This window comes from Pholcus phalangioides, unplaced genomic scaffold (genome assembly GCF_987345545.1).
Source record: "Pholcus phalangioides strain wild (caught in Gottingen) unplaced genomic scaffold, Ppha-v1.0 ptg000020l_1, whole genome shotgun sequence".
Lineage (NCBI taxonomy): Eukaryota > Metazoa > Arthropoda > Arachnida > Araneae > Pholcidae > Pholcus > Pholcus phalangioides.
This window is the reverse complement of record NW_028301613.1, coordinates 8,966,685-8,993,398: the sequence shown is the minus strand read 5'-3', so window position 1 is coordinate 8,993,398 and position 26,714 is coordinate 8,966,685. Positions and strand designations below refer to the sequence as shown.

The window sequence follows — 26,714 nt, the reverse complement described above, 5'->3', positions numbered from 1 at the left end:
ATGTTTCATTTTTACCTCATTTTATATCCTTGGGGTACATTCTGACGGTATATCTTTAAATGACATAAGATTTTATAAGTGGTTTTTTCAAAAAGTCTCATAAAAGTGGCCAGAATATATATATATTTTTCATATGAAATATCTTAGTCATTTAAAGTTATATTTAAAAGCCAAAACTTCTCATTCTTACGACATTTTCTAACCTTTGGCTACATTCTGATGCTCTATCTTTAGCAAATTCTTGAATAAGGATTGCATCACACATCTAAATGTAGTGGTGTATTATCTCACAAGGTTTCTTTTTCCCTTCACAAAGAAGCAGCTACAGTAGTGACACCATCATGCTAGGGGCAGGTGGTCCTATAATCCAATAAAGACACCAGCTGTCCTTAAAGGACAAAGACTAGTGTACTAGTTGTTACATTACCTCACATACATTTTCATTTTGTTTCCCATAAGAAGTAGCACATCTCCCAGTCTTAATATTCAATAGTTGTTTTTTTAATACTTTCACACACACACTGTTAAGCCCAGTTAATCAAGGTTCTACTGTATAGTAGTAACAGATTTATGAAAAATAATCAGCTATATACAGGGTGATTATAATTAAAGTTTTGATTCCAAAACTATACAATAAGTACTGATCGGAATGACTTGAAAATTTGCATGGATACTCCTGAAGCAATGGACGTTTCTTTCGCAAAAGAAAAAAGTGCAAAATGTGCAAGTAGATGATGCTGTACTTGGCCAGCAGTATAATCTATTTTGTGCAACCACATCATTTCGGCACTTCCACAGCATCAGTGTGTGGATAGAACTTCTATCAAGATGCACATTGCAATACCAGCAAAGCAGCTGCTGAAGACCCATTTTGACAGGATGCACCTTAACCCTTGCAACTTCTGGCTGTGGGGGTACCTCAAAATGTTATAAACAGTGGTCAGATTGCAAACTTTGATGAATTGTAATCTCCAGCACATTCCCTATATGTTAGAAGTTCCTCATTCCTCAGGAATATGAATGGGGGAAAGGGGGCGCGTTTGGTTTAATAAAGCTGAATTGCAAGCACATCCACATTATGACCATGGCATATTCCGATTCTGCTGTTGAACAAGAATTTTTGTGCTTTCAACCTCATAGCCAGAACACGCGGTGGACAACATATTTAACATTTTTTGAGTAAGTTGTAGTTATTTGTTCAATTACTTCATTTTTTTTGTGATGTTTCCGTGAATTATGGACTCGTGCAATGCTATAATTAAGTTATAATTTTGCCTTGACTGGCTATCGTTTCCATTCTGCGAGCAAATTTCCCACATGTTGGATGATGTCATTAATTTTACATTTTTAAGTATTTTTTCCCCTTTCTCAAATAAAATTGAATTTTTTCAGGAATATTCATGTCAATTTTCAAGTCATTCTGACAATCGCTCTTTTTTTAGTGTTTTGAAATCAGAACCTTAGTTATAATCACCCTGTATATCGTAAATCATCGTTAATTAATCTGCATTATTTATGCATCATTAAATGCATTATATTCACCTAATTTTTATTACTTTTTGCAAAATAGCTTCGTAATTAAGTATACTGAAAGTAACTGGAGAAAAACCTTTATATATTATATGAGTAATAATAACATTAAAAGAATTTTCAAACACACAGTAATCCATTAGGTTAAGCAAAAAATAATTAAATGGCAAAAGTTGGTTTTTGTTAAAATTTAATAAATATTTATTGATTAATTAGCATGGGAATAGTGTTAATTACATTAATAAACATTTTATTTTTGTTAATTATTGGAAGTTTGAATGATTTTTCAGAAATTTCATTGTTTTTAATGTTAATACTATTTAAAACAAAAAAACCAGTTTAAACCAAAAAAACCTGGTTTAAACCAAAAAAAACCGGTTTTTTGGTTTTTTTCAAAAAAACCGGTTTTTTTACCAACCCTGATTTAAAGTCACTTCAAATGTTTTGAGAACATCTTTGCCCATTGAAAGAAATGAGCTGCATGTGTTTGGAAGTAAGAAAACAACTTTTAGCCATGACTTGACATAAATTAAAAGTTGCAGACCAGATATACGGTCATCAAAGAGCATTACATTGAAATTATTTTTTTAAACCAGCGTTGGACTTGTATGAAATTTTGACCTTTTCTGTAAAAATGGCAAATACCTAACAACCAATGGGATTACTCTTCTAAATATTGGCAAGCTTAATCTTTATATACAGTAGCTTCATAAAAATCAGTGTAGTTTCATTTTATAGTAGCTGAATGAATGAACACCAGAACATTGCCACTGGACTTATCCAACACCTTCTAGAGCAAGAAGCCTTCATCTGCGATTTTTCGATGCTGTGACGTCATCACACTCCGTCTCAAAACTCCGGCCTGTTTTTTCCCCGTGGATAGCTTTTCTTTCCTGATCGCCATATTGACAAGTGACAACAGTAAGCACTCACGTGCACGCAGTTTTTTAGTGATAAATTTCTATTTTAAACATTTATTTTATTAATTTATGGGCAAGGTAATAAACAATACTGTTGCACAAGTCCTTTAAAAAGAAGTTGGAGAAAACAACAGCTAATCCGGCCACCAGCGAGTTTCGTGGAAGGAAGTATAGGCCTATCTGTACAGCTGCATATAAAATCACACAGGTTAGTTCATTTTTTACTATTACATGAAATGCATTGATGAATATTCTGTAATATTATTGCAAACATAGTTAATTTCATAATCGAAATTTTCATAAACTCAGTGCTATACATAGGGATAGGGCTTTATTAAGTTAATTGATAATTGGCACTGTGCTATTTGAATCTTTTTTTTTTTTTTTTTGTTATCCTTCAACGTAAGAAGTTTTTAAAGAATAAACAGTTGGAGGGAATTTAGAATAATTACAGAAAATATATTTCATTTGCCGCCACCTCACATTCAGGAGCCGGGCTCCTATAAAATTTTTAGTGGATCCCACTCTAATATTTCTCATTGGAGCCTTTGTGATGGAACTTCAAGTAATTACGTGATAGGAAATATTTTATTTCATGCCCCCTCCTGAAACTGGGTCCCTTGGTAAGACCTGCTAGGGTCAAAGCAATGAAAATTCTAAATTTTTTTAATGTTATAATTTCAGCTAAATACATTCACAAATTTTGAAAAAATTCAAACGTCTAATGATGCTTTTATTTCATGTCAATAGGTGTGTATGACTTGGACAGTATCATGGGATGAGACCAGAATCATGTGAATTTGCTGAGCGCCCAAGAAGAGTGAGGACTTTATAGAACCACCAGACCAGAATCAAAGTTTTCCCCCTGCCCAGCTCCATAAGGGCTGACTGTGGGACTACAGACAGCCCAGATAGGCCTATGAAGAAGGGAAGATATGTGTTTGTGTTTTGTGCAAGTGTATGGATGTGTATGAAAGAGAAAAGTTGATAATTTCGGGATAAATGGTCTCGTTCGGTCATTGCTAATGAAAATTTTAGCCTTGAAAAAAAAAACATGCCACCACAACATTTGAGCCTTTTCCTAAGGAGAGAAACAGTTCAAGAAAAATGATGGTACAGTGGTCATTTACATGCGAGTTCAAAGCAAGCTCTGTATAACTCATTTTCTAGGTAAAGATATCATTTTTTGCAAAAACCTTAATTTGCAGTAAAACCAAGCAGCACCACCATTACCAGTCAAATCACAAAGTTTGTAAAGATGTTATACAATAGTCACGTAAATATCAAACCAACCCTATTCGCCAGGGTGATTTTTTTTTTAAATTTTTGATATAAATATGATTAATGCACACATCTATATTGGGATTACAATGTAATGTAGAACTAAAATAATTTCAAAGGTAAGTAAAATATGTGTCTCAAGTTTTATATAAAGAAATATTCAAGTAATGATGTACAGTTTTTAAAATTTCATGAATTTCTAAATTAAATGAGTGTTGAAATATTTATAGAATAACTAAGAAGACAAAGTGTTTCATTATAAATGTGTGAATTTATGTAATGAAGCCCCTCTGAAACACTATTCCAACCATATTACCTGTTACAATGCCAAAATTCTTTGGTACGGGTGGTGGCATTATATCTGGGCTAGACTATTAGGTTAAAAAAATGTCAATTTATTTTTCCATATAAATTAACAAATTTCTCAACACACAAAACAACTTAAAATATTCGAGTGATGATTATATTGATACCAACGTGGGAGTAGTGTGTAATCATAGAATATTAACTAGAATTTTCCCCATGTCTATATAAATTTGGTCAGATACATAGTTTACCTGTCTTGAACATATATGGCTCGTTGCTTCATAATGTAATCTCAAAATTGTGTGATCCACTCTGGATGTTATTGGCTTTATTGTTGTAGCCATCGCAACTGATAATTAATTGCATTAATAACAAAATAGTGGGTTTGTCTATTAGTCCCCATATAAATTTCCATGTTCATCCTTGCCCTTCAACATACAGGGCCAGACCATTTTTTCCCTGATAGTGTATCTGATTAAAATTATCAGAAAAGCTGGCTGTATTAAAAAATTGAGGGTTTTTTTCAAATAGAATTTCGTCCCGCCTATGAATTTCGCGAGGTCCACGTTTTGGCCTTCTTGAACATAGATCACATGTTGCTTCATAATGTAATTCTTAAAATTAATCTACGTTTGTCAGTGATTGGTACAGAAGGGGCATTTTTTAAATAGACTTGCAGTGCGTTATGATGAACAACTTTGGGTTCTTTAGAAATTACAAAATACTGTGTTGATGAATTGGGTTTTCCATGTTTTAACTGGAAAATATATACAAATACTTATTCAAAAGCCAGGTTTGGGAAATATAGACAGGTGCTAACAATATTTCTTTGAGGTAAGTTTTAGTATGTGGGAGGGGGGGGGGGGTAATTTTCCGTGGAGTTTTTTCTGACGTATTTCTAAAAAACCTTCAAATAAAAACGCACTTTTAAAGGAAAATAAGGTCATAAATTTTATAGGTAAGTATTTTTAAAGGTCAATAAATTTTATGCAAAAACGAAAATGGTGACATTTTCAAAAAAGCACTATTTTTGATTTTTACTACTTGAATCTAGAGATATGAGGTGAGAATATTCTCGGAGAATGAGAATATTATCAATATTATCCCAATATTATCCTGGATGTAAAAATTGGAGAATAATCGAGAATATTCATTTTTCTTTTAAATTAAATTTTTTTTTACTAACTTTGTTTATATTGTGAAATATAAATCAGTTTTCTTTGCACGAAACATTTACAACAAAACAATTTTTGGTATAATCACCCCCAATGACAACTTTTATTTCTAGAATATTCTCAGATCATGATGAGAGGTTTTAAAAGTTTGGTTATATATAAAGATTTCAGAAACCTTAAAAAATTATTTTAGAATTAGATATATTTTTAGAAATAAGTTCACAACAAAAGAAATTAAATCAAAGTTGATTGATAAAGGAAGCTATTCTTATACACTTAATAACCACTTTCATTCTAAGAAGATACAGAACTGTTGTTTTCTTCAATGCACATACACTTAAATTCTGTATCACTCAGTTCTTTTAAAAGTTGTGCAATTCAGCTCTGTTGGTTTAATTTTCTTGCTTTCAATTTTTCATTTGTGGTCTACAAACTTCAACATTCCCATCTTGACGGGAACAGAGACGGGGACAGAAAATATTCTCTCAAAGGACAACTATTATAAATTACTAGAGAATATTCTCAAGTTATTTATTAAGATTATTATAATACATGTTACTACATATATTTTTGATACTCTCTGGAAAGATTTTGGTAACTGAAGAATATTCTCTCTGCAAGCACTATTATTAATAACTTCAGAATAATTATTTTCTACATGAAAATCCCCAGTAATTTATGAAAGTATGAAAATAGTTCTTCCAGAGAATGTTCTCAAGGATATTATATGTAACTATATATTATAAATAACAAGAGAATATTCTCATCAAGAACTTATAAGTCACAAGTTATTTATTATATTTATTTCACGAAAAGTTCCTTTTACATATTTATTTTTTTTATAAATGACTTAAAATATATATTGTATGTGTTGAGAAATAAAAGATACTATATAGTTGAATTGGTCTCAATTTTCTTTTGGTATTCAATGGATATTTTTTTGGTTAAAGTCAACAGAAATGAAGTTCTGAAAAATTAATGCTCTTGGGGAAGTTTTGAGGTCAAAAGGTAATTTTTTTCAAATATTAAGTTTTTATCAAAACTCTGGCCCTAATTGATACTTGGAAATAATGAATTCTAAGTAAAAACTTGTCTATTCGAGTGCAAGTCTTTAATAATTTAGCCTCTTTTTTTATATAACATTAAGAAAAAATATAGCAACGTGGGTCGATGTGTTATAACACATCGGCGTTAATGTGGTGCTGGAAAACGATCTTACAGGGAAGATGGGTTTCGTAGGACGGAATTCGATGACGTCACGAATCTCAGGGTCAGGCCTTCTGCTTTAGAAGGTATTGACTTATCCCATTGCCAAGATCTCTCCCAGCCTAGCTTCGTGGTCATATCATAGTAGCTGTAATACCCATGCTGCCCTGGTTTTCTCCATATACTGGTAGCAATAAAGAGGTGACAAACCACTATAAAGGCATACACATGTCTGAAACACATTGTTAGGGAACCCCGGTAACCAAAGTGAACATTCCTAGTCATTGTTGAGGTCCACAATCCATTGTTGCCAGACAATTTTGCGCCAATTTATGGCATTAAATCAGTTCTGACCGACTTTTAAAGTAACTTATTGTTCAAGTTGGATCCTGCTTGGCATATATATGAAATTTGGTGACGATTGGTTTAAAATTGTCAACTTGTATGGAGAAACAGACACAGATAGAAAATAAATTATATGTATATAGATCATGTTTTGATCAAATAAAAAAAATTTTCACTTGATTATAACTGAATAATCTCTACTATCTCAGCAATAATTCCATGATTACACTACAACATAGAGTTTCAGAAATTTACATTTTTCCCCAGAAAATCATGTAAGTTTCAAATCGGGGTGAGTTTGTCATCCTACTAATAGTCTCCCCCCCCCCCCCACAATTTATTATTTGCTCAAGTTAAGTGAAAGAAAAGATATTTGAAATTTTTGGTTGTTTTGGGGAGAACATTATGATAAAACTGAACTCCTACCACAGTAAGTCTTCCAAACCTGGAGGATATGCAAGTGCATTGTCTATAACCAGAAGGCACTTTTTTTAAAAATTAATGGATTATCACATATTCCCAAGAGATCTTTACGATCTGCCCAGGAAATTTGTTAGGGTTAGTAGACATCCATGCCCAAACCAGGATTCGAACCCAGGCCTGCAGAGTGAGAAGCTAGCTTCCCAACAACTCGACTGCCAGGTGGCAACTAATTATCTTGGAGGTAATTTTTCAAAATCAGGCCAAACACTTCATTTATCCACTCGATGAAAATTGGCCTCATGACCTATGCTTTATTGCTTGCCCTTCACATCACAGACAGTTTAGTTTCAATCACATTGTTTCTGCTAAACACTCTGTGTTTCCGAATGGTAACCAGTAAGGGCTTCAACTTAATTGTGTTCCTGGCTTCCTTCTTCGAAGGGCAGCATTGTCCATTACCAAAATTGCACTTTAAGGGCAACTGATTATCTTGGAGGTAGTTTTTCAGACTCAGACCAAACACTTCATTTATCTACTTTATGAAAATATGCCACGTGACCCATGCTTTATTGCTTGTCCTCCACATCACAGACAATTTACTTTTAATCACATTGTTTCTGCTAAACACTCTAGGCGTTTCTGAATGGTACACCAGTAAGGGCTTCAACTCAATCGTGTTCCTGGCCTTCTTCGACGATCAGCTGGCTATGGAAACTTTCTTTGGTCCCATGGCATTGTTTGGCTAGATGCATAGGGTGACTGATGCTCACACACAACAAGAAACAATGGCACACTGGGCAGGAGAACAAGAATTAGCAGCGAGGTCACACAATGAAATCCGAGGCAACCGAGAGGAACCAAGACAAATATTTCGTGGAAAAAATAGACAAAAACCGAAACTGACAATAACCAAAGATAACAAAAACCAAGGCTTACTGAATATTTCAATAAATAAAATAAATACAATAAATACAAATACAACGCCACAACAGGCAAATTGCCCAACGAGGTGGCTGACTTAAGAACATCATGGATCCCCCATCCATTTTTTGGAGGCCCTACCTACTACTGGTACACCACACATGCACCCCCCCCCTGCGGAACCTCCAACGAATCGGGAATGTGCGTGTACGTGTAGTGAAACCTGACGTGTACGTGTAGTTTTTTGTTTCTCTGTAATGCTTGTTATGTGTAGTGCTGCCATCTGCCACCAGTTTTTCTAACTATGAGTGAAGTGTTATGATTGAATAATTTATCGTTGTAGGACTGTTGCTCTCTGTGGCGAGACTTTTTAACGGAGAGATCGGCTCGCATTTGCGCCTTGAAGTTGGGAACCACAGAAAACCAACTTCAGCCGACCACCACTGTGGGGTTCGAACCCGGATCCTCGCATCGCGAGTCCGTCACTATAACCACTCGACCACCACAGCGGCCATATATATAGGCCTATGCACTTACTAGCTGTTACCCATGGTTTCGCTTGTGTGGATTTGGTAATCTGAATATTGTTCAAAGATGATTCCCTCCAATAACATTTGAATCCCTCATGGCCCCCTTGGAGGTTGCGTTTCCAGAAATACTGTATTGGCAAGTCTCTATATTACAAAATATAATACTGAACAAATTTTATATTTATAGCTTCCCCTTTTTAGTGAGTCTATGTCATGAAATAAAACTACTGATCAAATTTCACAAATATAGCTCCAGAGCAGTTTCCCGCCAGCAGTTAGTGCCCAAGTGGTGCAGTGGTAAGATGCTCATCTTCCACTATGAAGGTCGCAGTCAAAGTCCATGGGTTCGAACCTAACCAAGAGAACATCAGAAAAAGTTCTTTACCTATGAAGCCTGGAGCAACCACTGATAGATGGCGCCCTCATTTCCCACCCAACTTCACTAGTTGGAAATTGCCACATGGTAATATATAACTGGAGTTGGTGTGCAGTGAAGTAGGAGTTTCGGCTCGCATGATTTGTCTATATAGCATTTGAACCCCTCTTGGGGGTTGAATTTTGGAAAACCCCTTCTTAGCGAAGTGTATAAAATGAAAGAATTCTCTTCTAAAAACTAATAAAATACGTAAATGCCTATACAGTGTAACAACATATAAATAATAATTACAGATACCTGTAGATATCAAGAACGATATCCAAAAAGCATGCATTCAGTTCAATTTCACTAGAGAATCGCCTTTGATAAGAATGCATCATTGTTGATAATAAGAATGACTTTTCTTCAGCAGTGAGTATACTGTTGGAGTATTTTTGCTTGATCCACACTCCAACCATTTCTGTGATTTTAATAAGCAGACAAACATCAGTTGATTCCCTGATGAGTCTTTCTAATACTTTTCTGATGAATTTGAATCTCATATAATGACTCATAGATCCCACTCTGTATTTCACACAATTCAGACACAAAAGAAACAATTCTCCTGGGAAGAGCAAAAAAAAAAGAGAGAAAATAATGAAACAAATAGAAATTTTTAATGGAAATCATCTGAATTCTATGAATAAGTTTGAACACAATTTTCTTTTTTTTTTTACAATGCATTGGAAACAAGTAACTGTTAAAACAATTGACTTGTAAGTATCAAATATAATTGGTAACAGAAAATCAAACCACTCTGTATTATAAAATTTTCGGTTGGCAACACCACATCGTTGAGTGAAAATGCATGATTTTTTTGTCTCTCGTGTTAAGGGGCCATTCAAGTATTATGTAAGCAAATTTTTAGCCATTTTTGACCCCCCCCCCCTTGTCAGCAAAATTTCGTCATCAGCTCTGCCCCTCTGAATCATAACTCATATTTTCATAAAGGGTGGTTGATTACGTATAAGCATTATCCAAACCCCCCCTCCCCCCTTGTCATCAAAAGTCAGCAAATCGGAAACATTACCGATAACCCCCCATAAATGATGACATAATACTTGAACAGCCCCTAAGCCTATTTTAATGTGTTTGGATCTATTTTCTTTTATTCAGTTTTATTTGTTTAATTTCTCTTCACTCTACATCTGAATTGTAAGAATTCTAACTTTATTGGAATATCATGGCTGAGGGATCATCAAACATGAATAGCAGTGAGAGGAAAACTCTCTGGCATCGTTGGACTTAGGACAGTGTAGGAAATCAAGTCGGAACAGTGAGAACATATTCGTGGACTCGGATCTGCCTAATTTAGGGGGTAATTTTAATACACTAGTGTAAGAAATTAACAGAATTTGCAGACTTGGTCGATTATCTCTAGAACTACTGTACCGATTTTAATGAAATTTGATATGTACATACATTGATACAATACAAAACAAATAACCATTCAATAATTGTAATACACACGCATGATCGTGCGTAACACTCGTTGGAGTCGGAAGGTATGAAACAGCGGTTGCAGAGTAAACAAAAAAATGGGTTAATAGGGGGTATGGTCCCCTCTTAAAGATATACAGGTCTCGCAGCGTGATTTCATACTTGAAACAAGGCAGTTTATCATTTCCTGTCGCAATTGGTCCCACTTGTTCAGCAACGCTGTTTTCATTCCCTAGATGGTTCCCGGAGGGGGGTTGCGAGTTGCAATTGCCCTCCCCAGAGCGTCCCAGACATGCTCTATAGGGTTAAGGTCTGCAGATCTGGCTGGCCAATCCATCCGGCGAATATCCTCACTCTCTAGAAAATCGTCGAGCAGAAGAGCTCTATGTGGTCTCGCGTTATCGTCCATTAAAATGAACTCAGGGCCAACTGCACCCCTGAAAAGGCGAACATAGGGCTCCAAGACCTCATCCCTATACCTCACACCAGTCACAGGGCCTCTTTCAAAGACATGGATAGGTGTGCGGCCATCCAACATGATGCCTGCCCAGACCATTAAACCTCCTCCGCCATAATGGTCGATTTTGCGGACATTGGAGGGTAGGTAGCGGGTCCCTGGTTCTCTCCATATGAACGTACGGTGAGAATCGGTGCTTAGGCTGAACTGGGACTCATCAGTGAAGAGAACGGTCGCCCATTGCTCCATACTCCAATCTCTATGCACCATGATAAACGGATTCTCCTGTCCGTAGAAGTGAGCGGGACGCAAACAGCAGGTCTTCTTGCAAACAACCCTCCTGTGGCTGCATACAAGTCCCGAGAGAGCTGAGAAGCTGTAGCACTCCTGTTACGCCTCGCTATAATCGACAAATGGCGATCTTCTCTGGCCGTCGTGGCTCATGGATGACCTTGCCCAGGCTTTCTCTCGATGAATCCGGTATCCTGGAACTGTTTCTATAAGTTACACACGACGCTGGGCGTTAAATTGAACTCTCTACAAATCTGGACATGAGATTGGCCTGCTTCTAGCCTCCCCAAAATTTGCCACCTCATACCATAATCTAAACGTTGGTGGTTATTAAAAAGTTAATATAATTTAGAACTCTTTACAGGGATGATTATTTTGTTGCGATTGAATGCAAATTACATGATTTTTATTGGAATTTTATTTTTGTGCATATTAACCCATCCAAGTGGAATACTATTTTCAACAACGTTTTTAATTATCTAACAAGCTCAAATCACAAATTGATCTTGCTCGATGATTTTAATACTAGAATAGGCAATTCTAATATTTCTACGGATCAGGATATATCTGCCCTCTATTCAAAAATCTAGGAATTCCTATGATACCACGATCAATTTTAGCGCATGCTTATAGATCAATGCAGGATAAATGATTTGATTGTTCTACACGGTCAAGGTATCAGAGATTTTGTTGGCTCTCTAACCTACGTTGGAGGCAATGGTTCCTCTGTTGTGGATTATGCCTTTAGCTTGCTGGACTATTTCAATTCGATAAGTCGATTTGAAGTTCTCAATCTTTGCGACTTTGATCACTTTCCCATTCAAATGCATATTTTAATGAACCCATTATGTTTAAAACTAGCTTTAAGCACAAAAGATTTTTGTGGATTTCCGAGAGGTGTAAAATTTTTAGATCCACCATAGATATACACCTTTCCCAAATCAATGTGAATTTGCTCCATATCATGATCTCTTTCGCTGCCAGTTCTGCGGGTATGATAGGATCAGACCTCGTGTTTCTCATTCTTGGTTTGATGAAGACTGTAGGAAAGCTATAGGATATCAAAATCGAGCTCTATATTGATTTCATAGATTTGGGTCCAAGGAAGATCACGTAGGATTTGTGAAATTAAGAAACAGCACGCTCGCTCTGTCAATATAAAAAACTATTGTATTTCAAATCACCGATTGAGGATCCTGATTTGTAAAAAAAATATATATATTCTAAATTCTGGAACTTTCTAAAAATTTATGAACGAAGGAAAGGACGTGAAAACTGTGATAATATTGACTGGTCCTGATATTGCTCTACAGTTTTCTTAAAAACCATCAACTTTGCCCCTTTCGAACCTTTTAACCTTTGCACGAATTAGAGAAATGTTATTCTGGAAGTCCCCGTTAGTTCAGACGATGTCTTGCAAAGCTTCAGGTTTTGATAGTATTCCAATCGAGTTTTTCAGAGTACACGAGATAAGACCGTTCTTAGTAAACCTCTTTAACAAATTTTTTGATGTTCTAATTTTCCCTCTATACAAAAAGGTTCTATCTCCAACCCCCAGAATTACCTTTGACCTTTGAAGACCGGACACACCCCGCTTCCTATCTCAGAGAGATATCGAAGCGTTCCCGAGGGATGGATGTATCCCCAGAATTACCGCCCAATCTAACTTCTGTGTACAATTTCTAAATTATATGTTTTCATGTTGTATCATCACTTGAAAAAACGGCTCTCTGTCAATGATATTTTATCTTCATTTCAGGCTGTATTTAGAAGTGAGCGCTCAATTTTAGACAATATTCTTATTTTGGACACACTGACTCAAAAGACCCTATCACGAAGACACCAAAAACTTTTTGCTTTCTTTGAGGATTTCACAGCCACATTTGACTCAATATACAGAAATTTATTCTTTATTTTTTTGTCTTGGTTTTAGCTACAAATTTGTTAATGCAATAGTTGGTTTGTACAGGGTGGGCAAAAAGTCAGTAGAAACTTAAAAAATTTATAAAAACCGGAAAAATAACAGAAATGAAAAATGGTTTGCAGGATTAGCATCGCTAGGTCATGGGAATTTTCTTAAGACACTAAAAAAAAGCTAAAACAAAACAGCCGATAGGTGGCACTGATGTACACAAGTCAAAGAAAAGATTCACAAATAACAAACAGAATGTCTCCAAATCGTTTATTACAGCAGTATGTGTTCTCCACATGACCACCACCACAGGGCACAATAACACATTGCAGGCCAGTCACAAATCCAGCAATGGTAGAGTGCAGCAGATCCAATACAACGGTAAACTGGTTGTGAATTTGGAGCACAAGTTCTTATAACACAGTCATTTTCATATTTCCACAGAAATAACTCGTACCAGCACCACCTATTGCCTGTTTTTCAGGGTTGGTAAAAAAACCGGGTTTTTTTTGGTTTAAACCGGTTTTTTTTGTTTTAAATAGTATTAACATTAAAAACAATGAAATTTCTGAAAAAATCATTCACACTTCTAATAATTAACTAAAATAAAATGTTTATTAATGTAATTAACACTATTCCCATGGTAATTAATCAATAAATATTTATTACATTTTGACAAAAACCAACTTTTCAATTTAATAATTTTTTGCTTAACTCAATGGATTACTGTGTGTTTGAAAATTCTTTTAATGTTATTATTAATCATATAATATATAAAGGTTTTTCTCCAGTTACTTTCAGTATACTTAATTAGGAAGTTATTTTGCAAAAAAGTAATAAAAATTAGGTGACTATAATGTATTTAATGAAGCATAAATAATCCAGATTAATTAGCAATGATTTACGATATACAGGGTGATTATAACTAAGGTTCTGATTTCAAAACACTGTAAAAAAAAGAATGATTGCCAGAATGACTTGAAAATTGACATGAATATTCCTGAAAAAATTCAATTTTATTCGGTAAAGGGGAAAAAATACTTAAAAATGTAAAATTAATGACATCATCCAACATGTGGGAAATTTGCTTGCAGAATGGAAACAACTGCCATTCATGGCAAAATGATAACTTAATTATAGTATTGCACGATTTCATAATTTATGGAAACATCACAAGAAATAAAGTAATTGAACAAATAACTAAAACTTACTCAAGAAATTTAAAATATGTTGTCCACCGCGTGTTCTGGCTATGAGGTTGAAAGCACAAAAATTCTTGTTCAACAACAGAATCGGAGTATGCCCCATAGTCATAATGTGGATGTGCTTGCAATTCAGCTTTATTAAACCAAACGCGCCCCCCGTTAATATTCCTGAGGAATTTCTAACATATAGGGAATGTGCTGGCGATTGCAATTCACCAAAGTTTGTTGCAATCTGACCACTGTTTATAACATTTAAGGTACACCCACAGCCAGAAGTTGCAAGGGTTAAGGTGCATCCTGTCAAAATGGGTCTTCAGCAGCTGCTTTGCTGGTATTGCAATGTGCATCTTGATAGAAGTTCTATCCACACACTGATGCTGTGGAAGTGCCGAAATGATGTGGTTGCACAAAATAGATTATACTGCTGGCCAAGTACAGCATCATCTACTTGCACATTTTGCACTTTTTCATTTGCGAAAGAAACTTCCATTGCTTCAGGAGTATCCATGCAAATTTTCAAGTCATTCTGATCAGTACTTATTGTATAGTTTTGGAATCAAAACTTAAGTTATAATCACCCTGTATATAGCTGATTATTTTTCATAAATCTGTTACTACAATACAGTAGAACCTTGATTAACTGGGCTTAACAGTGTGTGTGTGAAAGTATAAAAAAAAACTATTGAATATTAAGACTGGGAGATATACAGTAGGAGATGTGTGTGTTCCAGACTCTGCCACGAAGCTGGGCTGGAAGAGATCTCGGCAACGGGATAAGTCCAGTGGCAAAGTTCTGGCGTTCATTCATTCATTCATTCAGTAGGAGATGTGCTACTTCTTATGGGAAAGAAAATGAAAATGTATGTGAGGTAATGTAACTACTAGTACACTAGTCTTTGTCCTTTAAGGACAGTTGGTGTCTTTATTGGATTATAGGACCACCTGCCCCTAGCATGATGGTGTCACTACTGTAGCTGCTTCTTTGTGAAGGGAAAAAGAAACCTTGTGAGATAATACACCACTACATTTAGATGTGTGATACAATCCTTATTAATGAATTTGCAAAAGATAGAGCATCAGAATGTAGCCATAGGTTAGAAAATGTTGTAAGAATGAGAAATTTTGGCTTTTATATATAACTTTAAATAACTAAGATACTTCACAAGAAAAATATATATATATCCTGGCCACTTTTATGAGACTTTTTGAAAAAAACCACTTATAAAATCTTATGCCATTTAAAGATATACCATCAGAATGTACCCCAAGGATATAAAATGTGGTAAAAATGAAACATTTTGGCTAATAATGAACCAATATGATATTTTTCAAGGAAAAAAAAAATGATATTTAGGCAACTTTTATTTGATTTTTTGTTTAAAAAAAGTGTTAAAAAAAAACCACTTGATTAAAACCAAGGTTTAAACCAAACAACCCTGCTGTTTTTTGAAGTTTTCTTTCTGTCTTAAAAAAATTCCTGTGATCTAGTGATGCTAACCCTGCACTGTTTTTTTTTATTTTGGTTATTTTTTTGGTTTTTATTTATTTTTTAAGTTTCTATGGATCATCCTTTGTAATTCAAACCATGGCACAGTTCTCGCTCATGCTGGCCTATCAGAGAAGTTTCGTATTCTAAAAGGGGTAAAACAGGGATGCAGCCTCAATTCTCTTCTTTTTAATATCTTCATCAACAATTTCTTTCTTCGGAAGGGTCTGGTGTCTCGCTTTTCAACGAGACAGTGAATGTCCTAGCTTTTGCCGATGATATTGTTCTGATGGCAGATTCCAATAACTTTTAAATTAAGTGTTTTTCTTTTTTTTAAAAATCATCAACTTCGTTTATGTTTAAAAAGATTTTTATAATGTATATTCTTAGAAAAGTCTTTTTGCTCGACCTTTAGGGTCTGTGAGGAACCTCAAGATATTAAAATATTTTCCTAGATTTTGGTATAACTTCTTAAAACCTTGAAAGGCATCTTTTGAATACTAAGGCAACATCAATTTCCAAAAAAAAGTGAAAAACACCCTTTTTCGTTCCACCCTAGTGTATATATCTCAACTCACTCCCCCTTTTCTGCTGTTTAATGTAATTTTTGTGTTTGTTTGCTCACGGGCTTCGGCTTAAAGAAAGAATAAAATATTATTATAATATTATTATAACATTTTTCAAACCAAAATTATAGTAATCATTTATATTTTAATGTGTTTAATTGCAATATTTTAATAAAGTACATACAAGAACAAATATTTCTACTTCACTTCCCACAACAAAAGCATATATGAATTCAAGTTCATGTTCTTAATCGTCCATCAAGCAAACTATAAAAATTTCAGATTTGGTTTTGGGCACAAAAACACTAAAGCATCCATCGTGATCATTGAAAATATACCTCTTCAGTATTTTCTTTGATACGGTAGAACTTTTTTATATCATAACACTCTCAAACAGCTACTCTATTTGAATCACTTGATTTTAAAAGGGGACTTCTGTAGTCTTTAAAGACTAGTCTTTTAAAATCAAGAGATCCATTTATACTCTCAGTTTTTTTAAAAGTAACAGCTGAAGAATATGACTAATTTTACCTATCCGCTAAGAAATTCTGTTTGACAAGAATACTTTTTTACATTTTAATTCTTCGGAAAGTTAGCCAGTTTTGTGGATTGAAATTGGTTAAAAATTTGCTCCTCTTCTCAACAGAGGGCAGAAACACATTCCAATGGTATCTCAACATCAACATATACCAAGTTCAAACCTTTCACCTCTAGTTGTGGTTCTGTTTTGCTTTCCATCTTTTTTTTCTTTGATAAAAAGTTTTTGAGAGAAAACAAATGAAGATAAACCATGCAGAAAGAAACAAGAAGATATTCCCCACAGAGGAATATGGTCTTTCATTCCAATTATCATCGCTTGGTGTCCAGTCATCTGTATTTTGTATAATTAGCAGAGACATTCATAGTTTCGATCTATGTCACCATCTAGGGGCTAATTTTGTTTCAAGCTGATGCTGAGTTAGGAGGCACATTGTGTTCATAGGAAAGAAAATGTCTGTCCTCTGTAGCTTAATGAGGAGAGTGCAAGGTTTCCTACAGAGAGAATGTGACCTTTCTCTCTGTGGGAAACAGAGAGAATATGACCTTTCTTTCCAATTATCTTCACTTGGTATCCAGTCACCTGTACTTCATATAAACCTTCCCTTATTTTTTTGATTATTGAACTCTTTAATTATTGAATTCCCTTTATTTTAATTACTATTTTTAAAATTGAACAATTCAGTGTAGCTAAAGCTGCATTTGTAAGAAAACAGGGCTTGTAGAACAATATTAGATGAAATTTTTTAAACATCAACAAAGAAAGTGGCAATGTGTCACAAATTATGAGCATGTCTTCAGCTTGACTTACATGGCTGAAAAAAAACAGGGTTCAAAATTCACTAATTTCGAAAATTATCTAGAGAAAGAGATAAGATTTGGAAAAATTGATGCCAAATTTTTTCACAGCAAAATCACAATATATTTCCAAGGATGACAGTATAGAGAAACTTACTTGTTACAGCATCAAATTCAGTACAGTCCAGATGTTCTTTAGTTGCTTTGAGCATTACAGGAATAAACACTGGAAAATGCAAGTCTATATAACTTGGATTCTTTATACATATTACTTTCAAAAGTGATAGCTGTGCATTGATTGAACTCAATGGTTCTGTAGATCTGTGGGAAAAGAAAAAATCATAAATATCCTAGTATTAATATTTAATCTAAATTCCAGACTCGAAGGTTGGGGAAGAGGGGAGGGGGTATGTGAATCCCAAATAAGCTTTTCAATGAGAAAATTTCAAAAAAAATAAAAATAAAAATAAATTGTATACATACTGCCTATATGACCTCAGCCCATCCGATATAATTTTATGAATTTCCTTGTACAATGACTTCATTTCCTCGCACTTTGTAAGTTCTGGATTTGATACATCAATATCAAAGATGTTTGTCAATCGTGTGAAAAGAACATCAAAAGCCTCAATAACCTGAGATTAAAAACAGATTAATAGGAATTTGGAAGCAAAGAAGCATGAAATCAAGATGTCTGTACTTATAATACAATATGTTAAGCATCTCTACTTTTCAATTAAGACTATGCAAGTATTATGTAAGCAGAAATTTAACCATTTTTTAACCCAATCCTCATGGGCAGACAAACTGGAGGGGCGCACTCCCCCCCCCCCTCAAGCGTCAAAGGTAAAGCTGATATTTATTTAAAAGTATTTGCTTTCATGGAATTGACATCATCATCACACCCCCCCCCCCCAGCAATCATTGTGCCCCCCTAGACTTTCAAGTCTATCTCCGCCTATGCCAATCCTCCTCTTCATTGTCAGTAAAAGCAAGCTAAGCTTTGATTGCTCTTCTTTCTCTTTATTAAAGGCGCCCTATGAGAATAAATCTGGTAAGTTTGACTCACTGATGAGGCCAGCTTCCCTGGGAAGAGAGTTATTTCTAAGTGACTAACACATTTCATTGACATGACTGCTGACTGAATACATTATATTTTTAGCAAATATTTTGAACATGTTAGTAAATTTTCCCCCCATCTTTTTCGAATGTCCCGAATCGTTCTCATTTCTCTCTCTTGCGACTCCTGTTTCTCCTCGGCCTTTTTCCAACCTCTTTTCTCCTGAACCTTACACGTCCCATCATCGAAAAGCACATCCATCATTTTTAAATGATGATGATGCTTCAAGAGTGTAACTCGGTTTCTCATGGCTACCGTGACAGGGCGTCGGCATTACGTTGCATATCACCCTTTCGGGTCCCCCAGGCCAACGCATGACGCTATCCGGTAGGCGAGCGTTGTACCGTGCAGCAGCAGCTACTTTGGCGGCGGCCACCATACCACCCTTGAATGGCAACTAACGGTTGTTCATCCAAGAGTTCATGGGATGGTGGTCACCACCCGCATAAGAGAAGGATGACCTTTCCCTGCCCTGATTCCTGGGTACGCCGTTGTTGGCGATTGAAGATTTAGCCGGTTGGCTTCTGGTTTTCTTGGTCTTCGACTGCCGGTTCGTAGCTCTGTTGATTCCTTTGGCAAATGGACACGAAAACAATTGCCAGTTCGATTGCTTGGACGTTTCCTGCCTAGCCGGGAACCAGTTCAGTGCTGATCTCCTCCTGTTGACAGCATAACCATCGCCGTATCGTTTCGAGTTCATCTCCTTGAGCTGCGAGGCCTTGCCCTCGGATGCGGACGCGTCCCGATTGGTCTTGCACTTGACGAGGGCGAACTTCTTCTTCACTATGTTCCCGTTGATGTAGAGACAGCGGCTCGTACAGACATCCGGTATGTTAGATCCTCGATTGACGACTTCTCCGTGTTCTGATATAAACTGCGACACTGACTCGGGTGTCATTTCCTCGGACGGCATGTTGCAGACCAGGATCATTTTAGCGCATCTGGTCTTGAAAGCTGGTACTGGCACAATCCAGCGAACTTTAGTGCCTCCTCCGTTGACTTGGAGTTTGTTCAAGTTCCTGAGACAGTACCAGACGACCCTCCAGTCCTTGGTCAGGTTCTTGACATTCCTGAAGGATGAGACCAACCTCGGGCTGATGTAGCCCTCCTTGTTTCTCAGGATTTGTTTCAGCAGGAAGTTGGTCTTCATGATGTTGAAGTCGGTGAAGTAGCTCTCGACTTGGGATATAATCCTCGCTTCAAGTTCTTCGTTAGGTATGCAAAAATCGTTGTTATTGCCGTGCGTGGCTGGCCTTCTGTTTGCCATCGGCAGATGAAGTACACACGCTGTCCTTACGGCTTGGCTCATTGATTGGACTTAGAACTAGATTTCCCAAGAGTGCATCATATGCCGTCGGACATATTAACATTTCATTTATCAAGCGACGCGACACTGCACAAGTAATCGGCACGTACCCGTGTTTGCCGTCGCTGATCTTCATCATACATATTTTCAGAGGGGCTATCTCACTTTTGCCAAATGGGAACTTGATCCTTATTCTCCCCTCGCCTTCACTGTCGTCGATCTCAACCAAATCTGATCTAACGACTGAGATCTGGGTCCTGGAATCGACTACGCCTCTTATTGTCTTCTGATCACATTTAAAAGTTCATGTTCCATCACTTTTTTTCTACGCCGCTCCTCAATCTCCATCTCTTTCTCTCTATGCCTCTCCTCCATCTCTCTATCTCTACGCTTCTCCTCCATCTCTTCTCTCTCTTTCCTATTGCCTATGATCGTTTTCATCATCTCTCTGCATGTCGCTTCGTTGTACAGTTCACTTTCCTGTATGGTACTCACTAGTTGCATTAAGTTGAACTCCGGTCGGACTTCTACCCCCAAGTTGGCGGTCATGGTCTCCAGATCCTCCTTGTTCCCTTTTGCCAAATACGCCATCTTTATTTATCGTCTTGATACCGCCGCACAACACTTGCTCCTTTCTCCCTGGGCAGGATTGCCCCTCTTAGCACCGGTTGTCGTGTTGACTTCACGAAAAAAAAAAACCAGCGTGGGAGCTCGACGGTGGGTGGGTTCCACCGTCGCTAGGACAATCTTCTTCGAATTCAGCTCACAATCTTGAGTCGTTGAAACCACAACCCTATCCTACCGACTGCACCAGTAAACTTTTTTCCCCCCCCCCATCTTTTTCTAATGTCCCGAATCGTTCTCGTTTCTCTCTCTCGTGACTCCTGTTTCTCCACGGCCTTTTTCCAACCTCTTTTCTCCTGAACCTTACAATTTTCATGCAGTTTTTAACACATTGCACGCGGGAAACATACTTTTACATATTTTGCAGTCTGTCACTAGAGCATGGGTCATGTAAAAGTATATATTTAGTGGATTTGTGCTGGTGAGCGGGTATCACATAAATATGATGGGTATTGTAAGTGTGTATGGTGTTTGTATTGCTAGGCAACGATTTCCATTTTTTTTCTTTCTAGAAGTTTAGTTTATCGAGTTACTTGATTTAATAGCTTCAGAACGTACAAGTCGTGTTTTGTAAATTTGAAGCTTGTTTTTTTTATTATTGATTACAACATTGATAAAATGGGCCATTGTGACGAAAATAGTGATCAAGAAATATGTGCTGATGTGTTATTGGATTTTTCGTATGATAGTAATTCAGAAAGTCAAGATAACAAACAAAGTGACGATGATGACATTATTCCACGTTCTCGTGTGTTCACTCGAAGAACTATTTCTAGCAGGTCTGACCAAGCAGCAACATTATTTATAGGTGACAACTTTTTTGTTTAATTTAAATAATCATTTAAGTGTAAAATAAAAAAAGTTTTGTTAAGAAAAACGAAGTAGTTACCGATTTATTATGATTTTACTAAATGACCAAACTACCGCAAAATTCACAAAAAATACCGCTACACGCGTAAGTCCATGGCAAAATATGCCCATATTCAATGTGTTAACTCATTAACAAACATTTTGATACATATAGAGATGTAATAAAAAGCAATTATTTGCTATTCTATTAAATATTTATGTGTATTATGAGGTATAATTTGTACAGAAAACAACAAGAAATTGAAAAAGAACCTTACATTTTGACTCGAATTTGTGCTCTGCAAAATGTAATGCTATTGCTACTACTACACCATAATTAACCATACATACATTCTTTGTGTACACAATAGCAATGCTGTTACAACTTTATTTTCCAAAATTTCAATAGGGAAAAAGTCTGATGTGAATTTTCTGAATGATGTGCAAGCGGGAGTAGTAAAAATTTTAAACAGTGCATCTGGGAAAAGTTAACATTATAAATATACGAGAAAAAATAAATTCACAATAATTAGTTATACTAAGCCAGAATGTTATAAGTGGGATCCACTGTAGTTTGACATATTTGGTTCCACTGATAATCAAAAGTAATCGTAGTAATCCCCTCAACATCACAAATAGATCATACCTTATGGTTTTTGATCTGTGCCCAAAGTCCAATTTCCTTGTGTACATGACCAAATAATGTACAAATAGATTTTTGATTCATTTTTGAAGTCAGAAATGCCAAAAGCTCCAGGGCAGTGCAGATATTGCCCACTACAGCATCATATTCTATCTGCAAAATAGAATAATATAAACATAACATAACAGCACTTTTTTTGCTATATAATGCACAAAAGTTGTTACATAGGTTCTTACAAACATGAGTTTCTTACAGCACCAGTAATTTTTCACAGATACATTACGTCATGATCATATACATGTTTGATGATCTTAGAAATGCATGAATAAAAAAATGTGAGCTTTTGACACAACAATACACACAATTTAAAGTTACAGAAATGAAATTCTTAATGCATATGATGCCCCGAGTCACAAAACAGCACCAAATTCAAAACCAGAATATTATGAATACCTAATAACCAAAGTCTGAGAACACAAAAATAAAAATTACATTCCCTGTTTAATAATGTATGTAAAATTAAGTAAAAATTATGTAAAATGTATTACAGCACATACATGTCCTCCTCATTATTGGACATAGTCAGAATTTTTTCCCAGAAATTTTTGATACTCTGAAAGCTTCTTTTCGACCCACAGCATAGAAATTCCTGGCAGTTCAACAGAGCTTTTGATGCATGTTGAATTTTTTACAGTGTTTTACAGTAGACTTATAGTTTGAGATGTATTTCACACTCGATTGAATCTGCCAAAATATCCACTGAATTTTTGTTCTAAGAGTCTTGGGGACAATTGCTACATGGATCATAGCAAACTATGTTGTCTCTCTACAGCTCTGAATTCATATATACTCTATTATTGATATCTCTTATCTGCATTGGTTACCTCTTTTAGCTTTATATTTGGCTTGGAATAATGATGAAAGCCTACCTAATTCAAGAATTATGGGAGAGATTTTTTTTTTTTTACAAAAGATAGTCTTTTTTATCTATCATCGAATTTAAAACTGCTTTCCTCAATTGTGTTGTGTTTTGATTCTGAAAGTATGTTTTGTATTGTTCTGGATAATGCCTATCACACAAGTCCTTGAACTAAGCAGAGGATGAAAAAAAATGCAGGATGTCACAGATTTATTTTGAACAGCTGTTTACAAGTACAATCAAACCTTATTAGTGTGTCACCCGGTTAACAGGTCACTCCGCTTACCGGATCACTTTTTTGGAAGTCCCCATTGTCCTCAGGCAGGAATTGGCAAGTTATGGCTTACTCCGTTTAACAAGTCACTCTGCTTACTAAGTCATATTTTTACTCTCCCAAGAGTGACTCATTAACGAGGTTTGACTGTATTTAACAAGCAGAAATTTGACCAAACATGCTAAACAGAGAGCGACTTCTCTCACATACAAGAGATGTTGTCTTCAAAAACTCAAACTGCCCTGTAGTTCCGCTCTTCTGGTACTTTTATGCCTCCCAAGAGAAGTCGGGAGGCTTCTAGAAAGATCCTTTTCTTTCTCTGGCGTAATGATGTTGCCAAATTATCACAGTTTGTTTTCAATTTGGCAAGATTTACAGAGAAATGTATTATTTTTATTTTCACTCAAGATAATGACTATTTACAGGCAAAAATGAGATAATAAATAATAAATAAGGACAATTTACATAATTTTTGTAACAGTATTTATGTATAGGAAGAGATCCACATATGGTATTATGACTCATTATAGTTATTATTTTTAACAACCATAAATAGTAATTAGGCTAATCTCTAACCTTGCCCAACACATTTATTTTATGATTTGAGCACTTGTAGGAGCACAACTGGAAGATGTGCACAATTGAAGGAAAAAGAAAGATTCTTAACTGTTTAAAGGCCAATGTTCCATAAATGGAACATAGTTTTTATTTACAAAAATATCGGATAAGAATTGATTCAAACATTTCCAGTTTTTTATTGTATATAGAGGAGAGTTCAAAGTATTTTTTGAAATAAATTCGGAAACTTCAGGTTGATATAAACATTTTTGACAGAATTTGAAATTTTACATTTCCTGGGCATTTTTACCCCATTTCGATTAAAATTTGCAAAAATTTCAATTTTGAAGTAAATTGAAAATTATTTTGCATGTTTCTACCACTTAATATATCAATCAAAGTAAATCAATTAGTTTCTTTGTACTGTAGAACATTAAAGAGCTACATGCGTTCAAAAGTGCATGTTCCATTTATGGAACATTGGCCTTTCAAGAGAGCAGGATTCCAGGGATAACTAATGTGTAGTGGCTGCTTCGATTTTCCCGTTCGAACCTCAGGTTCTTGCCATCATTCGACATGTGTATAGGGGCTAATTCTGGGTAGTATGACAGAGGAAGGTGCTCTCTGGGATGGATTGTTCATTTTGGGTGAGTACTTTTTTATTCTTGCATTCTTAGAAATGCATGCTTTTGCAAACTCCAGACTAATCAAACCAATTTCGACAATCCTAGATAGTCTTGTTGTGTTCAGCTGAGTGTAATCATATCAAAAAGATATCTCACATTAGAAGAAGCTGTAGAATATTTAGAAACTCTTTCAGATTCCAAATTAGAGGATGTAGATATATGCCAATTACGTGCTAATGAAAATGAACATCATGGATGAAGATGATATTGTTGAAAATGATCTAGTATCAACGGTTCCAACTGATGTATGTGAAATGCTAGGTAATTTTGTAACAACGAGGATGAGGTGTTAGAAAAACTCCTGAAATTTGTTCTTCAAAAGATGTAGGGTAGAAAAAAAAGGAGCAAAACGTAAGTGCAACACTCAAGTTTCAAGAAAAGGCAAAACAGTTTTGAGCAATCCGAAAAAAATTATTGCATGGGATAAAAAGTTCTTTTTAGAATCCGAGCGAAACCGCCATGGATTCCATTGGAAAAGATTTGCCATATGACCATTATAGCACATTTGATAGTTCATTCAGAGTTGCGAGAAGCAGATCGTATTTCCCATTTGGAATTCTGAAGAGAAGTGACAATGAACCTTCTACGAACAAAGGAGGGGTTAATTAATCATTCAGGTTCACATTATCAACTGAAAAAAAAAACCTGTCAGGTCATCTAATGGCCATTATATTGGCTCTGTGACACAAGGACAGTGTGCGGTTTGCCAAAAATGTGTATAAATGCTACCAATGGGACAAATGGGTCCATCAAATATATACGTTTTCTTTCTTTTGTCACTGAAATTAGAAAAAAATTTGAATTTTTTGCACTCATTTTTATGTTAAAAAAGCTACTATGTGTTACAAATTTGAATTTTTAATAGAAAATAGAAAACTTTGTGTGATAACTGTATTCCAGAAATAAATAATTGTGAGAACATAGGCGATACTACTTTCCGCTTTCACCTCTCCCCAAGTGTCAATGTGAAAAACAAAGAAAAAAAAAATATTTTTTTTTTCAAATTTCAAAGTTGATCTATGTATAGGCATGCAAAAGGACCCAGAATTGCAAATTTGAAAACAATAAGTGACTTTGTTCATAGTTCAGCCTTTAAACGGTTAATTTGGAAGACAAATTTAATATCATCAATGAGTTAACAAAGGAAAACTAACATGGGCATTTCTGGAAATTTCACCTTGGTAAATTCTACAATTTTTACCAATTGAAAAGCAGAGGGAGAAAATTATCAATGGGATTTTAAGAAAATGCATCAAAACTAAAGAAATTTTGGATGTCTACGTATGAGAGAATCTTAATGAAGCATTTTTTAAAACAAACAGTAGAAAATAAAGCTTTGTTTATTTTTCCTTATTTGCCATAATTAGGGTGATAATTTAATCTGTATATTTCAGTAATTTTGCTTTTTTCCAACTTTTTTTTAAAATGAAATGTCTTGTTTACAAAGTTTACTTCAACCTCTTAACCATCATTGACGAAATATCTCAGCCCTATGTAAATGAAAAAAATACATAAAAACTCTCCCCCCTTCCTGTAGAAATGTTCATTGTTAACCCTTCAAAAGAAAAAAAAAAAATTTCTTTTCCTTCACCTCAGCGCCATCTCCATCTTTTCTTCTTGGCTATGATTTGATAATTTAAAAAAAAAATAGTATAACATACATAGGGAAAGGGTAGCTTAGAGAGGGATAAAGAATGTGGAGGCTCCTCTCCTATTTTTCTCCCTTTTCTATGCGTAAACAATGATACCAGTTTTTGAGATTTATCTCTGCTAGTACAGCTGCATACCTCCCAAATAAGATTTTTAAAATTTATTTTGAATATAAAATCAATGTTTTTCAGCATTTTATGAAATGAACAGTTTCCTTTATTTTGAATCATTTTATATTCAATTACATTGATTTCATGTAATTTTATCATGCACACAAGCTGTTTTTAATGTTTTTTTTTGTTGACAATTTGTAAAAAATTAAGCATTGGACTGGCATAGGA

At 35.3% G+C, this 26,714-nt stretch overlaps 1 protein-coding gene across 2 annotated transcripts in view; it reads right to left on the bottom strand.

Moving 5' to 3' along the window:
• Window positions 1-26,714, bottom strand: part of LOC149070940 (transformation/transcription domain-associated protein-like) — a 271,954-nt gene that overhangs the window by 90,535 nt on the left and 154,705 nt on the right. For both annotated transcript variants that reach the window (XM_089248856.1, XM_089248857.1), the window contains 4 exons: window positions 22,290-22,439; window positions 18,228-18,379; window positions 17,902-18,065; window positions 9,311-9,617 (listed from right to left, as the gene is read on the bottom strand). In XM_089248856.1, coding sequence (XP_089104982.1) covers window positions 9,311-9,617; window positions 17,902-18,065; window positions 18,228-18,379; window positions 22,290-22,439 — 773 coding nt within the window. The remainder of the gene's footprint in view (window positions 1-9,310; window positions 9,618-17,901; window positions 18,066-18,227; window positions 18,380-22,289; window positions 22,440-26,714) is intronic.